This window comes from Wasmannia auropunctata, unplaced genomic scaffold (genome assembly GCF_000956235.1).
Source record: "Wasmannia auropunctata unplaced genomic scaffold, wasmannia.A_1.0 LD335883.1, whole genome shotgun sequence".
Taxonomy (NCBI): domain Eukaryota; kingdom Metazoa; phylum Arthropoda; class Insecta; order Hymenoptera; family Formicidae; genus Wasmannia; species Wasmannia auropunctata.
Genome location: NW_012027007.1, coordinates 122,269 through 144,948, shown reverse-complemented (window position 1 = coordinate 144,948; position 22,680 = coordinate 122,269). Strand labels below are relative to the sequence as shown.

The window sequence follows — 22,680 nt, the reverse complement described above, 5'->3', positions numbered from 1 at the left end:
TACGATGACTCGGTGCGCGCGCAGTCTGCTGACTGCTTCGCTCCTACGTGTCTGCTCGCGCGCAATAAACGCTCTAGACTAGAGCGCGCGAGCTCGATCGAAACCCGAATAATTTATTCAGAGATTAACGTGTGTGCGATACACATATTATCCTGTTAACGTGAATGAATTATTAATTTTGCGTTTAACACACAAAAAGAAAGATTGTATGAGCGCGATGAATTAAGTAATTAAAGTAAATTAACGAGCCTTTAATAATTCCCAGCTTTCTCCTCGTCCATGAATAAAAAAAACATTGGCAGCGGGAGAACTTTTACAATCAATTGTGATATCGTTATTTCATTTTTATTCATTAAACAACTTTTTTGCGGGGAAAAAGTTATTTTTCTGCAAAAAGACTGATAAGTGATAACATTCGCGTTTTCACGCGTCCACCTGGAGTTTATTTATTCTTCCGCCGGCGCCGCGTGTGTCACGATGGCGACGTTACTCGGTTTCGCAAGACTCCTCAATTACGCGGCGAGTAATTGTCTGAGAAGAGTGGCACCGGTCGCAATTTGCAAGCAATATTATCCCGGTATGTAATTGCGAATTGTTATTTTACAAAAATTGCGCAACAGTTATCTAACCTCTTGCTTGAACGCAAACATAACCTCCCTTCCCATCCACTGTAAACAATATTCAAGGTTTTAATTTTAAAGATTGAAATATCGATGTTTTATTGGATTAAAATTTTATGAAAAGTTAAAGTACTATCGATAATTTTAGATGCAACTTCGAAACGAGATACATAAAATCATGTAGCAAAAGGACAAAGTGATAAATTTTGACAAATTTTACTTGGTGCAAGACAAATATTGAGCATTGCATTTCATTGCATTAAAATGTTATGGTAGACCTATTAATGCAGTTTTATATGTAAATTCTGAGACGAAGGCATGTAATCGTCCAGCAAGATTTTGCACAGTATGTAAAAGATATTGAGAAATAATCTTGTTTCAGCGTTAGGATTGTGGGAGATGCCAAGAGCGGAGTACAGAGTGGTTAAACCACCATGGATGAGACCAATCCCGGATTATCAAACGGAGGTACAGGAGTGGGACGAAGAGAGGGAGAAAATATGCACTGGTAACTTATCTCTGTACGAGAACCACTCAATTTTTACGAATGAGTTCTAACGAATGGCGTCTCGTTTGCAGACGTGACAAGCGAGATCAACAGTCAGATCGCAACGGACAGGATCGGCCGTGCGTTCGCGATCGTGCAAGTGTGCGGGAAGCAGTTCAAGGTGACGGAAAACGACATTATAATTATCGAGGGATTCTGGCCGCCGAACATAGGCGATCAGCTGAAGCTGGAGAAAGTGTTGCTGGTCGGCAGTAAGGACTTCACCCTCGTGGGCAGGCCGATCCTGAACAGAGAACTGGTCTCGGTCGACGCGACGGTCATAGAAAAGACTCTCTCCCACACGAAGACTCGCTTTAGGTTCAAGCCGAGGAAACAGTATCGCCGTATAAACTGTAAGACATCAAAGGGATATTTTTCTTTCGCTCCTCCGCTTCGTTCACATACTAATACGCTCGACGTTTCTGTCTTTCAGTCTACAGAATACAATACACGATGCTGCGGATCAACTCCATAAATATAAACGGAAACATCGACGAGAAGAAAGAAGTGGAGGGACTAGACAGAGTATATTAACGATATAATATATGTATATATATAAATGTTGTGTGTGTAAATCAATAAAAGCAATATGTAAATATGTGTTATCCTCTGTATTCAGAAATTCAGAATAGAAGGTAAAAGTGATTTATTTTAGTATTTTTAACGTAGTGCGCCTCAGAAATTATCTGCGGTAGGCAGTTAACCAAAAAACTATAAGTCGCTTGTACAGCTTATACGGTTCGTTCTCGCGAAGCCGCTCTTCCATCCGTGAACGATTCGAAATCTACCTTTCCGGTCCCGTCCCATTCTTCGGTTCGATGACATTTTATAGAAGACATGCGTCCGTTGACGCACGCGACACGTGAGACCGGAGAGACGCGTGGGACACGCGCGGTGGAGTGGGATTCGGGAATGGAAGGAAGGAGGCAGGAGGAGCGGAGCGGAGCGACGACGGCGGGCCGGCAGTGACGGGGGCAGCGTCGCGCGGTGCGGTCGATCGTGTTTCGTTTCTTCGGCGGGGAAAAACGATCGGCAGCTTTCGTTCACGCCGCCACGGGGACGGGGCGATTTTCCCAGCTGGATCACGGCACTCCGCTCCGAGATAGTTTCTCGCGGAATTTTTTTCATTTTTTTTGGAAAGACCGGTGAAAAGTATCATGTTTTTCACCGTCGGCACGCACGCCAGAACGAACTGAACGCGCTCTCTCTTTCACCATCCGGCCTGTTTCCTCAGCTCTCTCGGCTCTCCGAAGGAGAGCGAGAGTCTTCGTGGTGAGTTATATATCGGCACGGCCCTCCTCCTCCCCCTTCGAACCCTGGGAAAATCGGAGGGCCGAGCACGTCCTTCGCTTCAATTCAGGTTTATCGGGAACCGGTTTCAAGGACGCGCGATTTTTCCCGAGCGAGGATTTTAAATGCCTTTCGCCCTGGTCACACACGTATACACATACAAACACAAACTGCTCTGTTTAGAGATTCGCGATTCTCTCCGTTGAAAAGAGAATCAGTAGAACTTGAAAAAGATTGTCTCAAATTGTAAATTAATATATTTTCTCATTTATACTTGATTAGCTTCTTTCCTACTAACATCACATGTTACATGTGAGAAAAATTGAACTTAGGCCTGTTTCTTGAATTAACCGTTTCTTACATAACATTTCTTGCATGTATTTTTTTGATGACCGTTTATTTCCTTAGTTCGCCAACTTTGGAGTTGATCAATGGATCGCACTTTAATCAGTACATTATTATATTCATACTAATTTCTTTTTTACAAGTCGCTCCTTCTAGGAAGAATTACGACAAAGTAAAGTTAAAAGTTTGAAATCGTTTCCCACATCTCTTTTAAATTACAGTATTTTTTTTATATTTTTTTCACTATAATGACTCTGTGTTTACTTCTCGTTAGTTTATCAAGATTTAGCCGCCACGTGTGCGAATAGGCGAAGTGCGCTTGTCGGGACGCAGGCGTTCGCGGTTTCTGCGCGAAAAAAAGAGAGAAAGAGAGAAGAGACTGCTATCAATAATTCAATAACGGCACGCTCGCAATTCGCGCTTTGACGTCCAATAGCATGCTGTGCATAATCAACGCCGTTCGCAATTGCGGAGCGCAAGAGCGTAAGGGACTAACATCGCTAACAATAAGTATCGCTTTCGAAGCGTCGAAAATATGTGAGACACGCTCCCTGCCTCTCTCTCTCCCTCGTCCGGAGGCGGCAGTATTACGGCGCGTAACGTGCCGTCGCTATTTCAGCAATCTGTTTTCGAATGATTATGCATGTATCTTTTATCTCCCGGAGCATGTATCTCCCATGCTACGTCGAGATAAAACGCTTTTTTAGTATGAAGTGAATACGTGCCAAGTCGTCCGTCGCTAAGTATACGTATGTACTATAGTAATGCAAACGCCATCCCGCAAGCAAGTCTACTTGATCTTATGTGTGTGCGAGATTGTTCGATTTTAATATGAAAATTATATATTATATGTGCTAATGATTATCAGCTTCTGGGCATTTCGCGTTCTTGTACAGCGGAAATTTGTCATTAAAGTCAAAATTACGTATAACAATCATAATCATTGATTGAAAAAGACTAATCTGATCGACTGCAGGAAGTGCGGCATCCGTTCGAATAACGATATTTTATCAATCAAATAATTTCTAGCAATTAAATTTGATTATAACACTGATGATGAAAACGATAACAAGTATTATAACTGTGAGTTATAATTGGGAAATAACGTTTTGCTAGATTTGATAAGCATTAAATAGAGTCACACATTTGTTCAATCACGTCCATTTTTCCATCACGCTCCAATTTTTCGCAATAAATTGATATTAGAAAGCATGTGATAAAATTTCAAATTGCTCCTAAGAACGCATCATAGATAACGCTATTTAGAAATGTTCACTCGTTATTCAATTAATTCATTACTTGAGTTATCCAGCTGGCAATAAATTTCGTCCTGCAATGCATTATCCCGTCACATCCAGATCCTGCCGAATCCTCGTGACACGTCCGCATCGAGCTTCGAAGTTCGTCGCAGGAAACTGAATAAGCGATTTTGAAAAATGGCAGGAAAGAAGAAGGGCAAGAAGGAGAAGAAGCCGAAGATCGTGGATGAGTATCAGTTACGCAGGGAGCTGAGGGAGCAGGCGAAGATGATGAAGTCCGCGGACCTGGTGCAGGAAGCTGCGACGCTTACGCTGCGTGAGCCGCAATTCTCCGAGGATATTAGGATCGGCGGTATAGAGGGGTGAGTTCCTTCATCTCCCAATCGTATCTAATTAATTCAATTTAATTGAATCTTCTTGCGAACTCCTGTAACAAAGAGAAATTCTGTTAAACTCTCTCTTTCGAGACAATTAAAATTTATCTATGATTATATATAAGCAAAATAAGCAAATAAACAAAACAAACAGTAGGACTCGCAATAAAAATAACGTAAAATATTTACATATTTACATTTTTATGATACGTTGCGTTATTTCGCGGCCTTTAGCAAGTACGATGTAACAAGTTTAATTCTCGGAGACGCGAGATACTGAATTCTATGAAATGTGTAACTTCGTTTTTCCATTTAAAAATCAACCCGGAAAATCCGGAATGATATCAATCTTGTGAAATACGTATCTCGCTCTTCCGCCTGCAATTTTATCTTTTGTAAACGAAATAATGGCACGATCGATAACTGAAGGCCGTTAATCTGAAGATCATTGCTGGTCGACAATGCGTGCGTTCATTTCGGATGTTTCCTTCGCTTATTTCATTCTTTCGCGACGTAGCGTTTGCTCTCGCCTCGTATTAAAAAATTTATCTTATCGTGTCGCAGTTAAGTTACGCATATTTAAAGGGGCTATTTTTGTCTTCATCGAGGAAGATTGAAAGAGAAATGCAAATATATCACTGCCGTTGTTCGCAAAATTGTAACCGCGCAGATAATTAAAATCTTGATTTTTTAAATAGGAAGCAAGATGCGATCAGCGCTACGCGATTCATTATAATTGATACTTCGCAAACTGTAAAAAAGTAGTGAAATTACACATATGTCGATCAAAATTAAAAAACACTAAGTTCCACATCTTATGCGATAACATTTCTGAATCGGAAGTGGTTTTTTATATAATAAAAACGAATGTTATCCGATGTTACTCTCTTTCTCTCCTTTTTTTCCGGAGCCAGACATTTTAATTTATCGTTTTATTATTATAAAATATTTAATAATTTTTCGATTCAGGATATCGAATGATTGCTACAATTCTTACACAAAAGATATTTCTGAATCGGAAGTGATTTTTTAATAATAAAAACAAATGTTATCCGAATGTTATTCTTTTTCTCTCTTTTCTTTCCGGAGACAGGAATTTTAATTTATCGTTTTATTATTATAAAATATTTAATAATTTTTCGATTCAGGATACCGAATGATTCCTATAATTCTTATACGAGAGAGAAAGAGAGACGCGCACACAGGATATCTCAGGCACTGATAGCAGCAATCGGCGTTCATTAATCCGAGCTTAACTATGACAGGTCATGCATACATATCTCCCGCTGAGTGTATGTATCTTCGTCGATATATATCTTTGTTTATTAAGAAAATAATCGAGTCATTGAATAAGAGAAAATGTAACTACTGATTATGTAATTACTCGGCGCTGTACATGCATAGTGAGAATTTTCGATACACGATATTCAGGAGTGAAATTCAACGGGAAATATTCCGTCACGATTCGCGAAATCAATCGGTCACTCATTAATGATGATCAATTAATTAACTTTCAGAGGCGGTACACACTCGACACTCGTAATACTCGATGGAAAAGGTGCCAAGCTAACAGAAGTTAAAGGACCGGACACTAATCATTGGGTAACTAAAAAAAAAAAGATACGAATGGCTTATCTTTAAAGTGCTGCGCGAATCAAGGGAGAAAGCTATTTCAATGGAATTTTTGAAAAAAAAATCCACAGCGCTTTCAAAAAAATTCGAATAATTATGAAAATGTTGTTTTGCTGAGGAAAATTATCACAAAGGAGTGATGCAGAGATTTGATTTATTTCTAGACAATCGGAATAGATGAAACAGCTGCCAGACTCAGCGCGATGATCGAGCAGGGTAAACGAACGTTAGATATACCAGAAACCGTTCCTTTAGATTGCGTAGTAAGTAAAAATAGAGTATTTTCGGTATCAGTAACATATAATTACATGTAATTATACTTTAATAATTGCACAAACACAACTGCAATAATTATGAATGTAACAGATCGAAAATTATTTTAAATGGCACATTAATGTCACTTAAAATAATTTTGGGACAAACGATCTAGTTTATTTTGTGTATTTATTTTGTGGCATTTTCAATTTTCAAAATCTTCGATTAAATAGAATAGACTTTGATTTTCTCGAAAGAGAAAATTTATTCGGCGATTTCTTTCATCAACAGGGACTTACCTTAAGCGGTTGCGAGGAGGAAACCACCAATCGTCAGATTGTGGGAACTTTGTTGAAAAAATATCCACAATCCGCCAAGGACTATGTTATTAGTTCAGATACTCTTGGCAGCCTTAGGACTGGCCTGGAATCCGGCGGGATCGTGTTGATCGCTGGAACTGGCAGCAATGCTTTGCTGATCAATCCGGACGGGACGACTCATAATTGCGGAGGATGGGGATACATGATGGGCGACGAGGGGGGAGGTACGTACTATTTACTGTAAAAGAACATATTGTGGAAAGTTAGTTCCAAAATTAAATTCAAAATTAGCTTTTCATTAATAGATTTAGAATAGATAGAAATTAATAGAAAAAAAATAAATATTAAAATAGAGTTAAAATTCTTGAATCTAACTTAATTTTATCCTATGAATAAAACAAAATTCGTAAATGATATTTTATTCTTTTGATTAATAATGCTCGGTAAAGTCTCGTTTAAATAAATTCCTCAATGTTTCAAGCTTACTGGATCGCCCATCGCGCCTGTAAATATGTATTCGATGATATCGACGATTTCGTGAAAGCACCGGAGCCAATAAGCTACGTTTGGCCGGCGATGAGAAATTACTTCAATGTGACCGATAGAAACGCTATATTACCGTATATGTATAAAAACTTCAACAAAAGCACCATTGCCGAGTTCACTATGGAAGTCGCGACCGGCTGCGATAGGGGCGATCCGCTCTGCCTGAAGCTCTTCGAGGAAGCTGGACAACTTTTGGCGAAGCATATTAACGCCGTCTCGAAGAAGGCCCATAACGTCAGTATCTTAGAAAATGAGATAAAACGTGATTTAATTTGTCAATCAAATAAAACTTCAACAATGAAAGAAAACAATAATTTTGCGTTATTTTTTTCAGGATCTCAAACTGGCTCAAGGCGGTTTAAAGGTGATCTGCGTCGGATCTGTATGGAAGTCGTGGAAATACATGAAGAACGGTTTCGTGAACGAAATCCACGACAGGCACGTCGTAGACGAGTTGAGCCTGCTGCGTTTGACGACATCGTCGGCGTTAGGCGCCTGCTACCTGGCCGCGGAGAAGATCAACTGTCAGTTTGTCAAGCCGTACGACAGCAACGTTGAGATCTTTTTCCATTACAAGCGCGACCGTTATCCGGAAACGCAGAAGGAAGAACATTCGGTGGAATTGAAAAATCATACCGACGAAAATCATACCGACGAAAATCATACCGGCAGTAGTGCTCCCGTTCACGGAAACGGGGAAAGTACGTGATAAGACAAATAAATGAGAAAGTTTCGAAAAATGTGCTAGCGTTCTCTAGCTTTCGGCGCTGAAATATTTTATCTGCAAACGCGTTGCAAAAGTAACAAACGGATTATCTCGCGTGATTGTGAACAACCGGAAAGATCGCGATCCCGATTAGGAGCGATTACGAGAAGCACAGGTGTAGCAAATCTAAATACTATACAAATAATAAGCAACACAGATCTGCGGGAAAAAAAAATGAAAGAATCGTTTCTGTAAAAATTACAAGTTGTAAATATCGATTGTATGTATATAAATTTCTACGAAAACGAAAGCAATATAATGAAATCTTCTAGAGCGTGCGCTGGTGCGGAGAATGACGCATTTTAGTGTATCACTATCCTCGTAAAGATAAACTTGAAAAAATAAACAGGGTAACAAAAAAACCCGAGTAATTTTTTATAGCGCAATCGAGATATGGATTTTGTTTTCCCTTATACGCACCGTATTTCACAGCGATAAAAGCGATGGGACTGAAAGCCATCTGGGACACGGCATGGGGCTGCTTATGGACGGCGTGCAGCTGCGTATCGTGGATTTTCTCTCTGATCATTAAAATTGCATTATATTTGCTTTTGTCTATCTTCAGCTTGGTGTTCTTCGCGGGCTTAATCGGCGCGGTAATAATCCTCATATTGTACGTTTTTGGCTTCATACCGACAAACGCACGCAGATGATTAAGGGAGATCCGGCGAGACGTGTCGTATCTGGTGAGTGATGTAACAGAATTATCGTTACTGTTAATTGAAATATAAGCACATAGTACGAGAGAAGCCTCATTTGCGTCTTAAGCAGCGTCTTATCGCCGGCGTGAAATTACGTTACAGCGTAATTTTTGAAAAATATATTTATATCAGGATATATCACAATTTATCTCGTGTACATTGCGGCAACACACATACAAGTATAACATCCCTCCCTCCCTCTCTCTCTCTCTCTCTCTCTCATTTACATTTAGACACTGGCTAAAGCTGAACTACCATAATTCATATAGTTGAGTTTGCATTGGAATCTCATTTTTTAGAAAACAAATTTTTAACATAATTATAATTATACAATATATAATATATATGAGCAGGCCACGTCGCATTAAACAACATTTCTCATTTACTTAAAGTTTAACGGTCCACATATTAAAAAATATATGTGTATATATGTATATATATATATATATATTTGACTATTTCCCGAGAAAAATGACCGAAACAGCCACCCTAGGAATTATTATGCTGTCGTTGTACGCGCACGTTTATTCTCAGTACGCAGTGAGCACGATATCGAAAAAGATACTCCGCGAAATACTTAATGATACAATATGTGCTTGCTACGAAGCGAAATATTGTTGTTGATTACGGCACGCTTACCTTATTAGTATCCTAAAGTTTAGTCAAACTTTATTCGAAATTGACGCGCGTAAATTGCTCGCCGTTCCATTTTGTGATGATAGCTACTAAACTACAACAGACATTGACAGCCATCTGTATCAACGTCCGTATTCTACGTGTAGTTGACTCCTGGCGACTTTTACGCGCGGCCGCACGTACTTTCCAGTTTTCTTTAAGCTACTTCGATATTTTACACGTATAAGTCTTCATTCCACATCGCTTGAAGATATTTAAAGATTAAATTGCTACACGATACCGTTTATACAAAGAGGCAATGCAGTTGAAGATTTGACTTACGATAATCACATTTTTATAATTATCCGGATTGGCGATATTAGCCAACACGCGGTTCATCCTCGATTAAGGATAACCTTAGTAGGAATACACGAAGCGCAAAGGATGCAATATTCGAATGCGTTAATTCAATTTCTCCGATTGTACACACAAAGTGGAAACTCACGACACTTTACAAGCTAATAATCAGTGCTTTAAATCGAATATTTCTATAAGCAGCGGTTCCACGCTGGATGGATTGACGTTCAAGTAAACTCCCACGACCTCGTCGTTCAATTTGTGGAGTTCAGAAATCTTCTGTATTAACTTGAGGAATGTGGACTTAGCTTCGCAGCCAGGATAAACGCTCTCGAGATACCGTCTGAGGAGATAATAATACGAATTCTGGAAGAAAGAAATCGATGAAAAATATGGTCGAGCGAATTTTTTTTTAATCGATCTTATATCACAGATAAAAAAAAATAAGAATCTGCTATAAAACATGTTATAAACTGACTGCCAACTTCCACGTTATTCTAAATTTTATTTATACAAATTACTTTAAATTATGTACATATATTTTAATATTAATATATAAGAATGTCTCAGACTGACAAGTTAATTAAAAAGTTTCAAGCCGATTTACCTGCTCCAATTTAATGACATCGCCATGCACGACTCTCGGTCTTTCGGGAGTAAACAGAGCGATTGCGCTTAAAATCAGAATGATGTTTTCGTCCCGCCACCGGGGATCGAACGTTCTGACAAATCTCGCGTGCTCCGCATACAGATTTCCTTTCGCTTCCTTTAAAACGTCAACCTTGATATTCGACATGCTCTCTTGACTATGAGGTATTTTCCACATGTCTTTATCCGGATCGTAATTGATGGCCGACCTTAAGATCATCATTTCCGTGCAGCCGCCTTTCAGCAGAGCCAACTGGTCCTCTTGACACATATTCTTAAAGGCGTTTATCTTCTTGGACATCTTTATCAGGCGTCTAATTGCTATAGCTGTCAAATTTATAACGTCTAACAACATTGGATCAGATTGTCCAAAATTATTCTGCAAAGAAATATTTTGTAAATAATTCATTATCGATCATTTCCTATTGCGCATATACGAGACATGAATTTTCGAGATGTGTTTTACCTTGAATTTACACTCCTCGCCAACCAAATTCGTTATGTCATCGTCTAACGGAGCTAATAACGCTTTGTTAGCAACTATCAGCTCGTTCAATTTCGCTCTCTCGGCGTCATTCAACTCCCTGCTACTTTGGTTACCACCGAAACTAGAAAACGCTGAATATTCCAATTTAATGGCCTCACATAAGATAGACTCTATAGAATTAGCAGCAATTGGTATCCTGAAACAAAAATTAAAGTTGCAGCGGCGGATTCCACAGCGCGTCGTTAAAACATGATACTCATGATGACGCGTATCGGGCTACCTTTGAACGTCCTGAAGAACATCTCTAGTAACGTCAGCTGTATTTTTATTCCAGTCTGTACTTCTACTAGATTCCAAATTTTGATTTTTGCACTCCTCCGCGTTACGATTCGTAATCAAGTCCGTCAGAATCGGATTGTCCACGTGACTCCCTTTGGCTTTCGGCGTATACTTGGAATCAGCCGCCGAGCTGCCATTACTCTGCGCAGCCTCTCTCGATTGAACTTTCGTTTTGACATCACGGTCACGCGCGGTGACCGTCGTATCGGCCGCGTTGTGCTTCTCCAAGAATTGCGCGATACACGGATCCGCCGCCAGGCACGTGGCCATATCGGGGTCCGTCATAATCTTCATTATTACCCTCTGATCTTGAAATATCTTGGCGACTAAATTCGGATCGCTGACGAACTTTGCCAGCAGGCCGGGATCCTGCTTGAACTTCGCGACCAAGTTGCTCCCGCTCGAACACGTTTCCTTCGGCTTCTGGCATATCGATGGCTCCTCCTCCTTCGTGAGTTGCGACGGCGAGCTCGGGTCGGACTGGCCTGTCCCGCTGTGCGAAACGCAATCGACGAACAGGAAGGGGGAATTCCGTTCGCGCGTTTGCTCGAATTTGGAGTAACTGGGCAGATTCTCCTCGAACGCGGAGCCGTAGCTCGACGACTCGCGGTTAATATCTACAAAGTCGGAATTGAATTGCAACGAATTCTGCTCGTATTTCCCCGAATTCGGAGGAGAGCTCTTGTCCGTCCCTGCGCTCTGAGGCGCCACAATGAGATCGGTGAATCTCGCGTGGCTGTAAACAGAACACAATACCTGTTTAATCTCTATCTATCGATATTTCATTTCTGCGCCGTTCTCACGCATACTAGACAAGTCTGCCGTACCTCGCAAGATTGGACCTCGAACCGGACTCCTTCAGCATGTCCAACGTCTTCGTTTCGGCGATGTTCGTGTTCTCCGGTGGACTCGAGGGACTCGGCACGCTCGCCGCGGTCACTGGGCTCATACTCTCGACGACGTTCTGCCTATTGCCGTCCAGGTCCGTGTACTTTCTGTCGGACTCCCAAAAGTACGTTTCCGACATCGTCGACGCGACCGAATTGACCGACATCGACGTGTCCTCGAACGTACAGTCGTCCACGCAGTCCTTTTTGATCTTCGACGTTTTGCCATTGTCGGACTGGGTCCGTTTCTTCGCGCGGTTCTTCTCGATCTTCTTGCGCTTCAGGACCTTGTCCTCCTCAGACATGATGTACTCCTTGCGCATGCCAATATTGAAGCATTTATCCAAACGACATTTTTGGCAAAATCGTCTGGTTATGGTTGTGACGCTACAGTTTTGCGTGAAGGGGCATTTAAAGTCCTGCAACAAGAACATGCTTTTCTTCAGCTTCATGCAAAAAGTATGCTATTTTGTTTATTTATTGGTAACTTATAAATCTAAAAAATATCATGCAGAAAAAAATTTTGTTCTATTAATATCTGCATCTATCACGTTTTCAATTAGTCTCACAAATAAATCATAATAATCTTCTGCTCTGCTAGACAGAAATTGTTTTAAACGCAAAAATACAGCGCGCGCGGTATCTGAAAGAAAAAACACATCTTATCTAGTAGCTCTTAACAGTCCACTGTCAATAAATTTAAATGTACAGATGTTGCTTTTAAGCTTACCGCATCTTCTGTATACATCCGTTATTAATCTTTTGGGGGGAGGGGGTCAAATGAGATACGTCTCAATCAGTTTTATCATCTCATAAAAAAATTATGTACATAATATAGATAATGTAAAAGAATTACTTTCAATTTGAATCTGCCAATAAAGTTCTTCTCAATAACAAGGTATTCAGATTGAAATGACTAATTAGATGTAGATAATTAAAGAAATTTTTTGGCTTAAGAATAGTTTAATCTATTTTTTTTTTAATTCCAGACAAATTAAATTTAAATTGAGTTTTTTAATACTAACAATAAAATTAATCTTCTCAAATTCCTTAGAAACGATTCAATAACTAATACATTTAATACATTTAATATAGTGATACAATCCATTTTTTTGAGAATTTATAGTTCATAAAGTTCATCAGATTATTATGAGTCATAATTTAATAATTCAGGAATGATGATCTAATTATAATTTATAGGTCACATTTAAATTTAAGAAAGAAGTTTCTCGATATTAAGATTAATCCTAAGAGATAAAATTGATTTCTTTTTGAAGCAATTGTGAACAGAAAGTTTAATAGAGTCTGCATGAGAATTCAAGAAATTAGATTTGAGTTCAAGGTTCCTGGGCACCTATCATGAAATTTTTGTTTTGTTTTTCTACGGAAAGCTGAATAAATTCCGATCGGAATCCAGTCCGATCGGAATTTATTCAGCTTTCCGTAGAAAAACAAAACAAAAATTTAGGGAATAACTGGACAATTCCGATCGGAATCCATTCCGACAAATTTCATGATTGGTGCCCAGGTAAGGAATTCAAGGAACGCGGAATTGAGATTCTTTAGTTCCCTTGCGAGGTAATCATATAAAGGTGCTTCAAATCGGGGAGGGGAAATGAATTCACCTTGTTCTTCAGCGCGTTCCTCCTGAAGAAGGCCTTGCAGCTTTCGCAGGAGACGGCGTTGAAGTTGTAGCCGAGCGCCCGGTCGCCACATACTCCGCAGATCTTGTTGGCCTCCCTCGCCGGCTGTTCATCGTCCATTGCTCCTGGGGCGGCGTTCCCGACGATTAACACGTCTTATCTACCCGCGCAGGCAACAACATCGTTCTCCAATCTCTCCTCTTTTTTCTCCCTCTCTCTCTCCCCCACGTCCTTATCCCGTCCTCTCGCTCGCGGAGCGCAGTTGACTCACGTGAACATTGTTTATCGCATCCAAGGGCCAGGCCAGGTCGTGGCTGGAGCTTCACCGATCACGACTGCATTCTCTTCCTCCTCCGCCGCCGCCTCCTCCTCCTCCCCCTCCTTCTCGCCCCGCTCGGATCCGCGCCTACAAAAGCTGCTTAAATGATCGTGCTGAATGAGGCGCTCAATTGACGGCTCCACTTGTCAACAGTTAACGAGACGGTGCGCACAAATTCGTCGTACAATCCGTTCATCCCGCCGCCCCTCTCTCTCGCACTCTTGCCCTCGCCCTCCCCGCGCGGATCCGTCACTGGACGACTCACTGGGAGGTACCACGACATCGCGCACACGTTCTCGAAATGTAACTAGGCCTCATCTTACGTCATCGCGGCCTATTTTCGCGCGTACTTTCAAACCTGTCCTGCGGAAAGCGGGAAATTGAATCCCCGAAAAATTCCTTTTTCTTCCTGGCAAAAGTATTGGAGTAGTTTTCACAGAAAAGCTCAAAGAACTAGATAGATGAAATTTAGTTGGATTTTCGTTAGAATGCAGTTTAACTTATAATACCAAAGATTGAAGATTTTCGCTCAAATTAAATATATTAATTACTCGAAGTAATGAAAATTAATTAAACCTGTGGAGGATTCTGTGTGCGCAGCAAGTAAACAGATATAATATCAACCACGTTATACGCCCCGTTATGCATTATCAAGGAAAGATTATTATACCAGATAACATTTAGCGCTCGAATGTCACGAATCCTACCGGCATAATGAATATTATCTCTTACGTCAGAAACATTCAATAAGAAGTATAGTACCTGAATACCTAATTTATTTGTCGCAAGCGTTCTCCTCCTCCGAGAATTTCTTAAGTGATCCCGTTAGACGTATCGGCTCATGACACCCAAGTCAACATCACGGTTCTACTTCCATCAATTAGCTTAGCTCAAAGTTCACGGGCACGCACACGGATCGTATAAGATGATACGATCGTCGCGATCGCGCGAGGCGAGATAAGGTATTGTACGGTTGCAACACACGAGAGTGTCTTTGCGACAACCGAGCGCCGGCACGGCACCGGCTTCTCCCCACGAGAGCAACAGAAATCGAATTCACTGACGGAACTCCACTACTGACCGCGCGACAACGACGACGGTCGCGACTTTCGTTTATCATCAACATGTCCGGCGGCTCGGCCGGCGTTATCGTTATCGTCCGCATTCTCGTTGACGAGCGAAATACGCGGTCGAGCGGCGTAGACGTGTGCATGCACGGTCCGTATGAATGTATGATTCACGTTCACAAAATTGGATCGGCGATCGACGGGGAGTGGGGGTGGTGGACGAGAGGAGGCGGGGGAGAACGTAAACAGCCGCCCCGGGAGAGAGTGTATAGGATCGGCAATATTGCGCCATTTCATTCATGGATGCGCTCGTCCCGCGCTCGTACGCATAGTGAAGTCTCTGTAGTTTCCTAAAGAAAGATTTAATAAAGTCCTTCCGTACACACGCCATCACATCGGTCGGTTCGAAAACCGAGATATAATCCTACGTTCGCACGAGCGATCGATCACCAATCGATCACAGATCAAACGAGTGACCGACGCATAGATAGAAAATATAACAATACTGATAGAAAAAATAACGATACAATATATATATATATATCATTTCCCCGCTTAATGAAGCATTCACAAAATTTATCGTAAAAACTTTTAAACGCCGTATCAGCCACAAGTCTATCCGATTAGCAAGAGACTGAGATATATATTAGAAATATATAACGTTTACCGCAATAGAGATCCGTTGCTCAATAATCGAGCTCGTTTACGTCATTTTATTGAAGGCACGCGTAATCGTCGAGATAAATATTGCACATAGAAATCGAGAATCAAAACTTCATTGGAATAATATATAATAATGTTTTTGTGCGATTGCGAGAATGGATTAATTTACGTACCTTATAAATATTACAAAGGCACACCGCTTAACTTCTTTGTTCGTCAGCCTACTAATGTATTCTTTATACTGTCGTAATGTCTAGCAAAAATATTTGCTCGGCAGTGTTCATACATGTCGCACGTAAAACTCTCTTATGTACAGCGAGATTATCAACGAAGATTCTTCCTTCCCTTTAAGCTCAAAGTGGGATCGGACGTAGCGGACTAAAATCACTTTGGTGGAGTATCAGTCAATCTCGTGCTTCCGGTCGGTACGCCGCCGCTGTGGAGCATGAGTTCCTCTTTCATATGAAACGTCACGATCTCTTCGACCGTCGAGAACGACAGCTCGTTCACTTTCGCGGTGCCCAACGCGTATCTAAACAATTTTAGGAAAATAATGATAAATTATGAATTTTAAGAAACATTCTAAATCAAATTTTATTTGTAATTAATTAAAAAAAATAGCTTCGTGTGCATTGCATGCGAGTTATTACTGAATTTTTCATGTCGCTTCCATGCTAACAAAATAAGATAAACTGAAATATTAAAATTTTAGTAAAATGTTGGTCCTAAGATTTTGTCCAATCATTTATCAGATTAATACAACATTAACATAATTTTTCTTACGACAGTTAAAATTCCACTGCTAAGATTCCATTGTTAAATATATGGCAAAAGGCGTCTTAAAATAATGAAATTAATGAACAAGGAATATACCTGTTGTCACTTCTCTTCCTGACCGGAACATTGTAGACCCTATCCTTGTACCAAAGAACCAAGGTTAAGGGATTGCCGAGATTTGTCGTCGACGGTCTCAAAAGAAAATATCCGTCTTGCGGATTACTGTAAGTACTTTCTGAAAATATACAATTACATATTCAATAGCTATTTCGCATCAAATCTAATGAAGTTTACATGAGTCTCATGTCTTAAGTAAACAAACATTTTATAATAAAAAAATGAAGATAAAATATGTTGAAAAAATGTTTCTACTTTTACAATGTTCATATGTTCTAAAGTTCTAACCAACGATTTTTATTTCGACAATTAAAAAAATTTGTACCTTTTTACTCGAGTTTCTCTTTGTAAAGTTTTAGTATCAGAAATATAGTTTTTATCTTAAAAATTAATTAATGCATACGTTCTTTGATGAGAGTAATTGCTTGTTCCCTCGTGATACTATGAAACCAGGGCTTGTCCACGTAAGATTGCCTCTCGGGCGGCGGTGGTAGCGGCCGCGTGGCTCTCTCAGCTGACAACGAAGAGTTGCTGCCGGCATGAGGTAGCGTGGCTGATTTCTTATCCGGTGATCGCTCTGCAAATACGTAAAAAAAATTCAAGATCAACATTTATCAACAAGCGATTGTCGTAAATTGATACAGTGATATTATCGCATATTTACATAATACATATATCAATTGTGTAATAAGTTTTTACACATTCGTAAAATAAAATGTCAAAATAATCGAAACAAAATATAATGTTACAAACAAAATATGTATAATATTACAAAGTACTTGTATTGCTGAAAGAGTAATTCAACTAAGTATATAATTCGATAAAAACTTTGATTCATAAAAATGAGGATGATGTATCATGAAATGTCATGCGTTACACAATTTAAATCACATTAAAATACAGGTCAATCACATTACTAACTTGCTAAGTTAAGTCGAGCTTGCGTAAGAGTTTCCTGCGTTAAACACTCGGAAAGATTTGTCTGCCGACGTACCGCCGAATTGAGCGATACATTTCGTTTTGTATCGCTGATTATAGTTGCCATTGCGTCGCGAATTTGTCACGTGTAATACTTGAATGCGTTTAGACGATCTATCGAAGGAATATAATGTCGTCGATTTCTTTTATCGTCTGGAGACGCGCATTCCTCGGAAACACCATCGGTTCGAGGAACTCGTCGAACACGCGACACGATCGTCGTAAGAATCTCGGCGAAACTGACATTTGACTCCGAGGCGAGCCTTTTAAAGCATCGCGAAAAAAGAAGAGCGGTGGTCAATCCGTTGGTCTCTCGGCATGGGACTTAGACACATCCGAAGCGCGTTCAAGAATAACTTCCGTAAATCAGAGCGGGAAGGTCAACGCTCCTAAGCGGTGATTGCGGGAAACAAAGAAGATAAAGGTGGTTTCTCTTTCAAAAAAAGAAAATGAAATTGTTAGTAACACCTTGTGATCTTCTCTAAGGCAGTGAACGAAGACGTGAGACGTAGAAATCACACGTGAGCGATGACTGTCGATAACATGAATTTCGATTATTGAAATAAATGCGCGAAAAAAGAACACGTACTTATTCTTAACATCGAGAAAGTTCTCGGATTTAATAGATTGGACGTAATATGTTACACCCGAATAATGAATAATGTAAGATTTATCTACATTATTTCGGTAGCATTTTCGTCAAGTTATCAATTCTAACAACGTCAGTCTGTCTGCCGATATCGCAGTAATATTTGGATAATCTTATCTTCATACGAACATAAATTATAATGCAAATATTATAAATCACATTATAAATACATATCGGTGTATCAAATTACATATGTACGACACGTTCGAAAATTGATGTATGCGGAAAGCAAATAATTAATTTCCGAAATCTATTTCTGTCCGCTGGGGGTTCGACGACCTTTGGCGAAATGAAGAGCGAACAGATGTTCCATTGGAACATTCTCACGTTTGTACGATGTCACGATCGCCGTGGCACCGTGCCGGGGAGATAAGTCGTCGAACAATGCGTTGTTTAATCGTTCTGCATACCTGGCGGCTCGGGTGGTTGCGAATAACAACACGTAGACAGGCCCCTTTTGATCCGCACTATCATGTCGGCGACTTCATCGGCCAGGCGTGTGCCCAGGCCTCCTAGGAGCTGTTTGCTCAGTCGCAGATAAAAACAGGAACACATTCCATCACCCAGTGTTTTCGCTCTCTCGATCCCTTATCGAATATCCTTCCACGCGGCGCTTATCGCGGTTCTTCCCGGCACGCACGTCGTACGAATCGCGATTAGAAATAACATTCGCTCTAGTATTCCGTTCGTCCTTGCCACTTATCGCTTTGTCTCTTCCCTGGAGAGAGTGTCGCGTATATATATATAGATTGTTATACCAATCAAGAAAACAAGAGTGTAGTCACTCCATCGCGAAATTCCACTGACAAAATCGACGTCTCGCACCGTTGCCTCCGCACTCGAATTGAAAACCGACGATTTATCTCGTCGATCCTGTTCCCTAAGATCTTTTATTCATACTGAAGGTTAAAAGGTTAAAGGTCTCGCTCTTGACTTCCGCATACTACGAAAAAAATACTACGAACTGCGACGACGTCGTTGATATACTATGATCGAGGAAAAATACCGAGGAAAAATACACTATTCTACGCGCCGTTCGGTTATCACAAAGAGAGAACGCGTTGTGTTTGCGCGAATCCGGCCTTGATGACGGTGGCCGATATGCGACTGTCCGCAGTATTGCGATGGTAAAGCGCATCAGGTTGTATGGGAACTAACGATATGCAGCATTTGTCGAACATATGCTCAGTTCTTACAAGTGAGTCCTGCACTCGTCTCTCGTCTCGAGTCTACGGTACCCTGCATTTTTTTCCGCTCACTGAAACGCACGTTTCGCGACGTCTCGTCAGCTCGCATAATGTCCCACTAATGAATTCGCGCAAATAATTATTTGTATCTAATCATTCTTTAGAATTTAGATGAAGTTTTCTCAAGTTTTTCAGATTATTTTTTTTTTAAGAAAGAAAAATATTAATTATTATTTATAACTTTCCATTAAACATTATCACTGCTAGGATCAAAATATGACGTAAGAAATTATTATCTACCTACATTTAATCTTCATATAGGAATGTATCCTTGCAACATTTTATATGTAATATTTTTTAATTGACTGTCTAGTCACACTTTCTTTATAATGCTGAGAAATACACACGTACCTTTGTGTTTCTCCGGCCTGGTTCTACTGGGAAGCGTCGAAGGCGGTGGAGGCGGCGACGGTTTGGCGGGTAGAGGGGGTGGTTCTTGTGCATCGTTTGTCCTTTGAATGGGGCTCAAGTAATCATTATCCTCCGGCTAATGAAACATGAGAGATAATTAATTCACCAGGTCTCGTAATCTCAATTCCATTGAAGTGGCCACTGAAAACTCACGGCTTCCGTGATGGACTCGTAAATCTCGTAATCCTCCTCTTCCTCGTGGCTCGTAGCGCTAGGTGGCTTGTAAACGCTTTCGACCGATCCCTGGCGACCGCTGTGCAACGATTGCTTACTGTCGACCCGCGAGATCTCGTTCCTCTGCTGCTCTATGATCTCGTCGAGCGGCTCGTACTCGTCCTCACTGCCTTCCGTTTGCGCCGGCAAATTCGCCACGAGGTCGAAATTTCGTAAGATGACCGGCGGTGGTTTCGACAACTCCTTGTCAGCTGCTCTCTTGGCCTCCACGGTCGAGTAATCCTTGTTTTTCTTGGGTTCCGGCGGCGGCGGCACACCCATCCTTCCTGGAAACCACAAGCAATACAATATTTATTATCATATGAAAAGCATCAAGATCCATGTCGAAAGAATCCGACGAGAGTTAAGAAGAACTAACTTTGTGTTTTGCCTTGTTCATTAGGAACGCGTTCGTGCATCTTTGGCGCATTGTGCAAGAAAGATTTCTGCGGAGATTTCTTATCGGAAGCTGTCATCGGTATTCTCCTCAACGGCAGAGTCTCTGGTTTTGGACTGATCTCAGGTTTCCTCGCCGAATTGTTCCTCCGCTTCAACTCCTCCAGCTCCAATTTCAGTTTCCCAGCCAGAGTCTTCTCCAGCTCGCTGTGCAGCCTCGAGACGTTTCTCGTCGGCGGTAGCTTCGTCTCCTGAAAATTCGCGTACATATTCTCCTCCTCGTCCTGAGACGATTTGCAATTGGCATAAGTCTCTTCCTCCTTCGGTTTTATTACTTTCTTCGACGGCGATCGTGTCGATATTCTACTAGTCGATATCCTGTTATTTTGCAGCGACACTTGCCTGTTCTTGATTAGACTTGGCTTTATAATTTCTTGCGTGTCTTCGGTAGAATTATTTTCCTCGACCGTTTCATCCTCGAAATCGGTTCCCCAGGAACCGCTATCGCTCAAGTGATCATCATTATGTTGCGCTTCTACAATTCTATTCGGCAGATATTTTTCCGGAGTCTTGTTCAATTCTTGCACAAATGTCCATAATTTTCTACGACGGACATTAAAAATTTAATCAATATTAATATTCAATAAAAAAGAATATTTGCCTAATATCTTATAGTAAAATGTTAATCTTCGTGCAAGATGAAGTAGAGAATTGTGTTAAGCAATCAGGGACACGGCAATGCAAAACGTTAAACCGTAAAACGTTAAATCGACGCGAATGTGGAGTGGAACGATCGAACACGACCCACGCGATGAAATTATGCATTTATGCACGACTTGCAGTCATCAAATAATTATCCAGTCGCGTGAAACATATCCTGACAAATAGCTCGCGAGCTATATAAAGAGCCACGTAGCCACATTCTTGCCGCGTCGTATAAGTCAGCATTTTCTTGCTGTCAGAAAATTATTTAGGGTCTAAGCCTAGATTCTTAGATACTTGTAAGAAAAAAAATGACCTAAAAACGAGACGACATTAATCATGCGTTACAGGATATTTTTTTTTATTTAAGGAATACCTAGTCGGATTACTGTCTTACGTCCGTACTCCTTTAAGTGCGTAAACATTTGTAAACGGTATTTGACGTGATGAGCTGTCCGCATACTGAATAATCCGATACCGTTAAGAGAGAACGCGTTATGAGAGAAGATCGCGAGACACGATTCCGCGAAGAGGGGAAAAAGAAGCGGAGGGAATAGTTGCGATGCGGGCAGAAATAAAGCTGGATTTGCTTCATTCTCTCTCACCCTATCAGTGGACGCGTGAGGTCACTCTTCCAGAGAGCCAGCTTCCCATCCGTCAAGTGCTGGAATAATTACAATTAATTAAGGCCCCGTTAAGAGAGCACGCGTCGTCGCCGGCCGTCTCGAAGTACGTTGCTGTTGCAACCGGAAAAAAAGAGCACGTTCGTGTGCGTGTTATCAGTGGAAGTGGGTAGATAATTATCGCGCGCGCTCGTGTGGCACGCGCGTCTCTCTAATTACAATCGAGTCAGCGATTTCGAAAATTCATTAAGTCGCCGCAGAAGACACTTTCAGACAGATTTAACCGATCGGAATTTATTTCTCGCGTCGAGAATCGTCGTATGCACGCGTTCACGTATTTGACAACAAAGTTTTAAGGTACACAAAAAAGATAAGTACGCGATAAGTGCGCGTAGCTACAATCCAGAAATTTTATCTCACGAATCAAGATTGATACAAATCCTTGTTAAAAATCATAATTAATGTATTATTTATAGTTAAACTTCAGGATTTTACTAATACAATTTGTCAATATCCATACTGAAACGAATACTCAATTTGTCGATAAAAATCTCAGGTAACACGAAGAAGCCTGAAATTCTATTATCTGAATGCTCTGTTTTTTTAAGACGTTTCTATAATCGAGTGACTCATAGGTCAACGACAGGATTACCGGTGCGATATGAGATTGACGGATGAGACGAAAATCGAGAAATCGCTCGAAACGGCCGTTCTCTCTCTCATAGCAATAGAATAATTCACTTACCAACAACTCATCGCCGTCGATCTGCCGTTTCGCCACAGCCTTGCAACATTCCTCCAGCCCGTTCTGTAAAACGAGGAATACTCTCAGTCAGCAGGATGCATGATATTGATAAAAAATACGCACACATATATATATATAGAAA

At 40.8% G+C, this 22,680-nt stretch overlaps 4 protein-coding genes across 6 annotated transcripts in view; 2 read left to right on the top strand and 2 right to left on the bottom strand.

The window, feature by feature from the left end:
- The first annotated feature begins 89 nt into the window (after positions 1 to 89).
- Positions 90 to 1,812, top strand: LOC105455705 (39S ribosomal protein L21, mitochondrial). Its single transcript, XM_011699212.1, has 4 exons — positions 90 to 577; positions 1,003 to 1,128; positions 1,200 to 1,520; positions 1,601 to 1,812. The coding sequence occupies exons 1-4, from the start codon at positions 478 to 480 to the stop codon at positions 1,699 to 1,701; spliced, it is 648 nt and encodes a 215-aa protein (XP_011697514.1). The 5' UTR covers positions 90 to 477; the 3' UTR covers positions 1,702 to 1,812.
- A 322-nt stretch (positions 1,813 to 2,134) lies between these two features.
- On the top strand, positions 2,135 to 8,340 carry LOC105455704 (N-acetyl-D-glucosamine kinase). Of its 3 annotated transcripts, none has more exons than XM_011699210.1 (7): positions 2,135 to 2,439; positions 4,246 to 4,423; positions 5,953 to 6,037; positions 6,232 to 6,330; positions 6,614 to 6,866; positions 7,124 to 7,422; positions 7,523 to 8,340. In XM_011699210.1, the coding sequence occupies exons 2-7, from the start codon at positions 4,329 to 4,331 to the stop codon at positions 7,895 to 7,897; spliced, it is 1,206 nt and encodes a 401-aa protein (XP_011697512.1). In that variant the 5' UTR covers positions 2,135 to 2,439; positions 4,246 to 4,328; the 3' UTR covers positions 7,898 to 8,340. The 3 variants fall into 3 exon arrangements, with proteins under 3 accessions (XP_011697512.1, XP_011697513.1, XP_011697510.1); XM_011699211.1 differs by lacking the exon at positions 2,135 to 2,439 and adding an exon at positions 2,683 to 3,606; XM_011699208.1 differs by lacking the exon at positions 2,135 to 2,439 and having other exon boundaries at positions 4,239 to 4,423.
- A 419-nt stretch (positions 8,341 to 8,759) lies between these two features.
- Positions 8,760 to 14,156, bottom strand: LOC105455703 (nuclear hormone receptor HR96). Its single transcript, XM_011699207.1, has 6 exons — positions 13,614 to 14,156; positions 11,929 to 12,407; positions 11,043 to 11,837; positions 10,742 to 10,958; positions 10,235 to 10,654; positions 8,760 to 9,993 (listed from the first exon to the last, which is right to left on the bottom strand). The coding sequence occupies exons 1-6, from the start codon at positions 13,749 to 13,751 to the stop codon at positions 9,796 to 9,798; spliced, it is 2,247 nt and encodes a 748-aa protein (XP_011697509.1). The 5' UTR covers positions 13,752 to 14,156; the 3' UTR covers positions 8,760 to 9,795.
- A 1,204-nt stretch (positions 14,157 to 15,360) lies between these two features.
- Positions 15,361 to 22,680, bottom strand: part of LOC105455702 (lymphocyte cytosolic protein 2-like) — a 9,097-nt gene continuing 1,777 nt past the window's right edge. Inside the window, exons 2-9 of the mRNA XM_011699206.1 lie at positions 22,539 to 22,601; positions 21,776 to 21,834; positions 20,452 to 21,071; positions 20,013 to 20,359; positions 19,800 to 19,935; positions 16,978 to 17,151; positions 16,554 to 16,692; positions 15,361 to 16,212 (exon numbers count right to left, since the gene is read on the bottom strand). Coding sequence (XP_011697508.1) covers positions 16,065 to 16,212; positions 16,554 to 16,692; positions 16,978 to 17,151; positions 19,800 to 19,935; positions 20,013 to 20,359; positions 20,452 to 21,071; positions 21,776 to 21,834; positions 22,539 to 22,601 — 1,686 coding nt within the window. The 3' untranslated portion in view covers positions 15,361 to 16,064. The remainder of the gene's footprint in view (positions 16,213 to 16,553; positions 16,693 to 16,977; positions 17,152 to 19,799; positions 19,936 to 20,012; positions 20,360 to 20,451; positions 21,072 to 21,775; positions 21,835 to 22,538; positions 22,602 to 22,680) is intronic.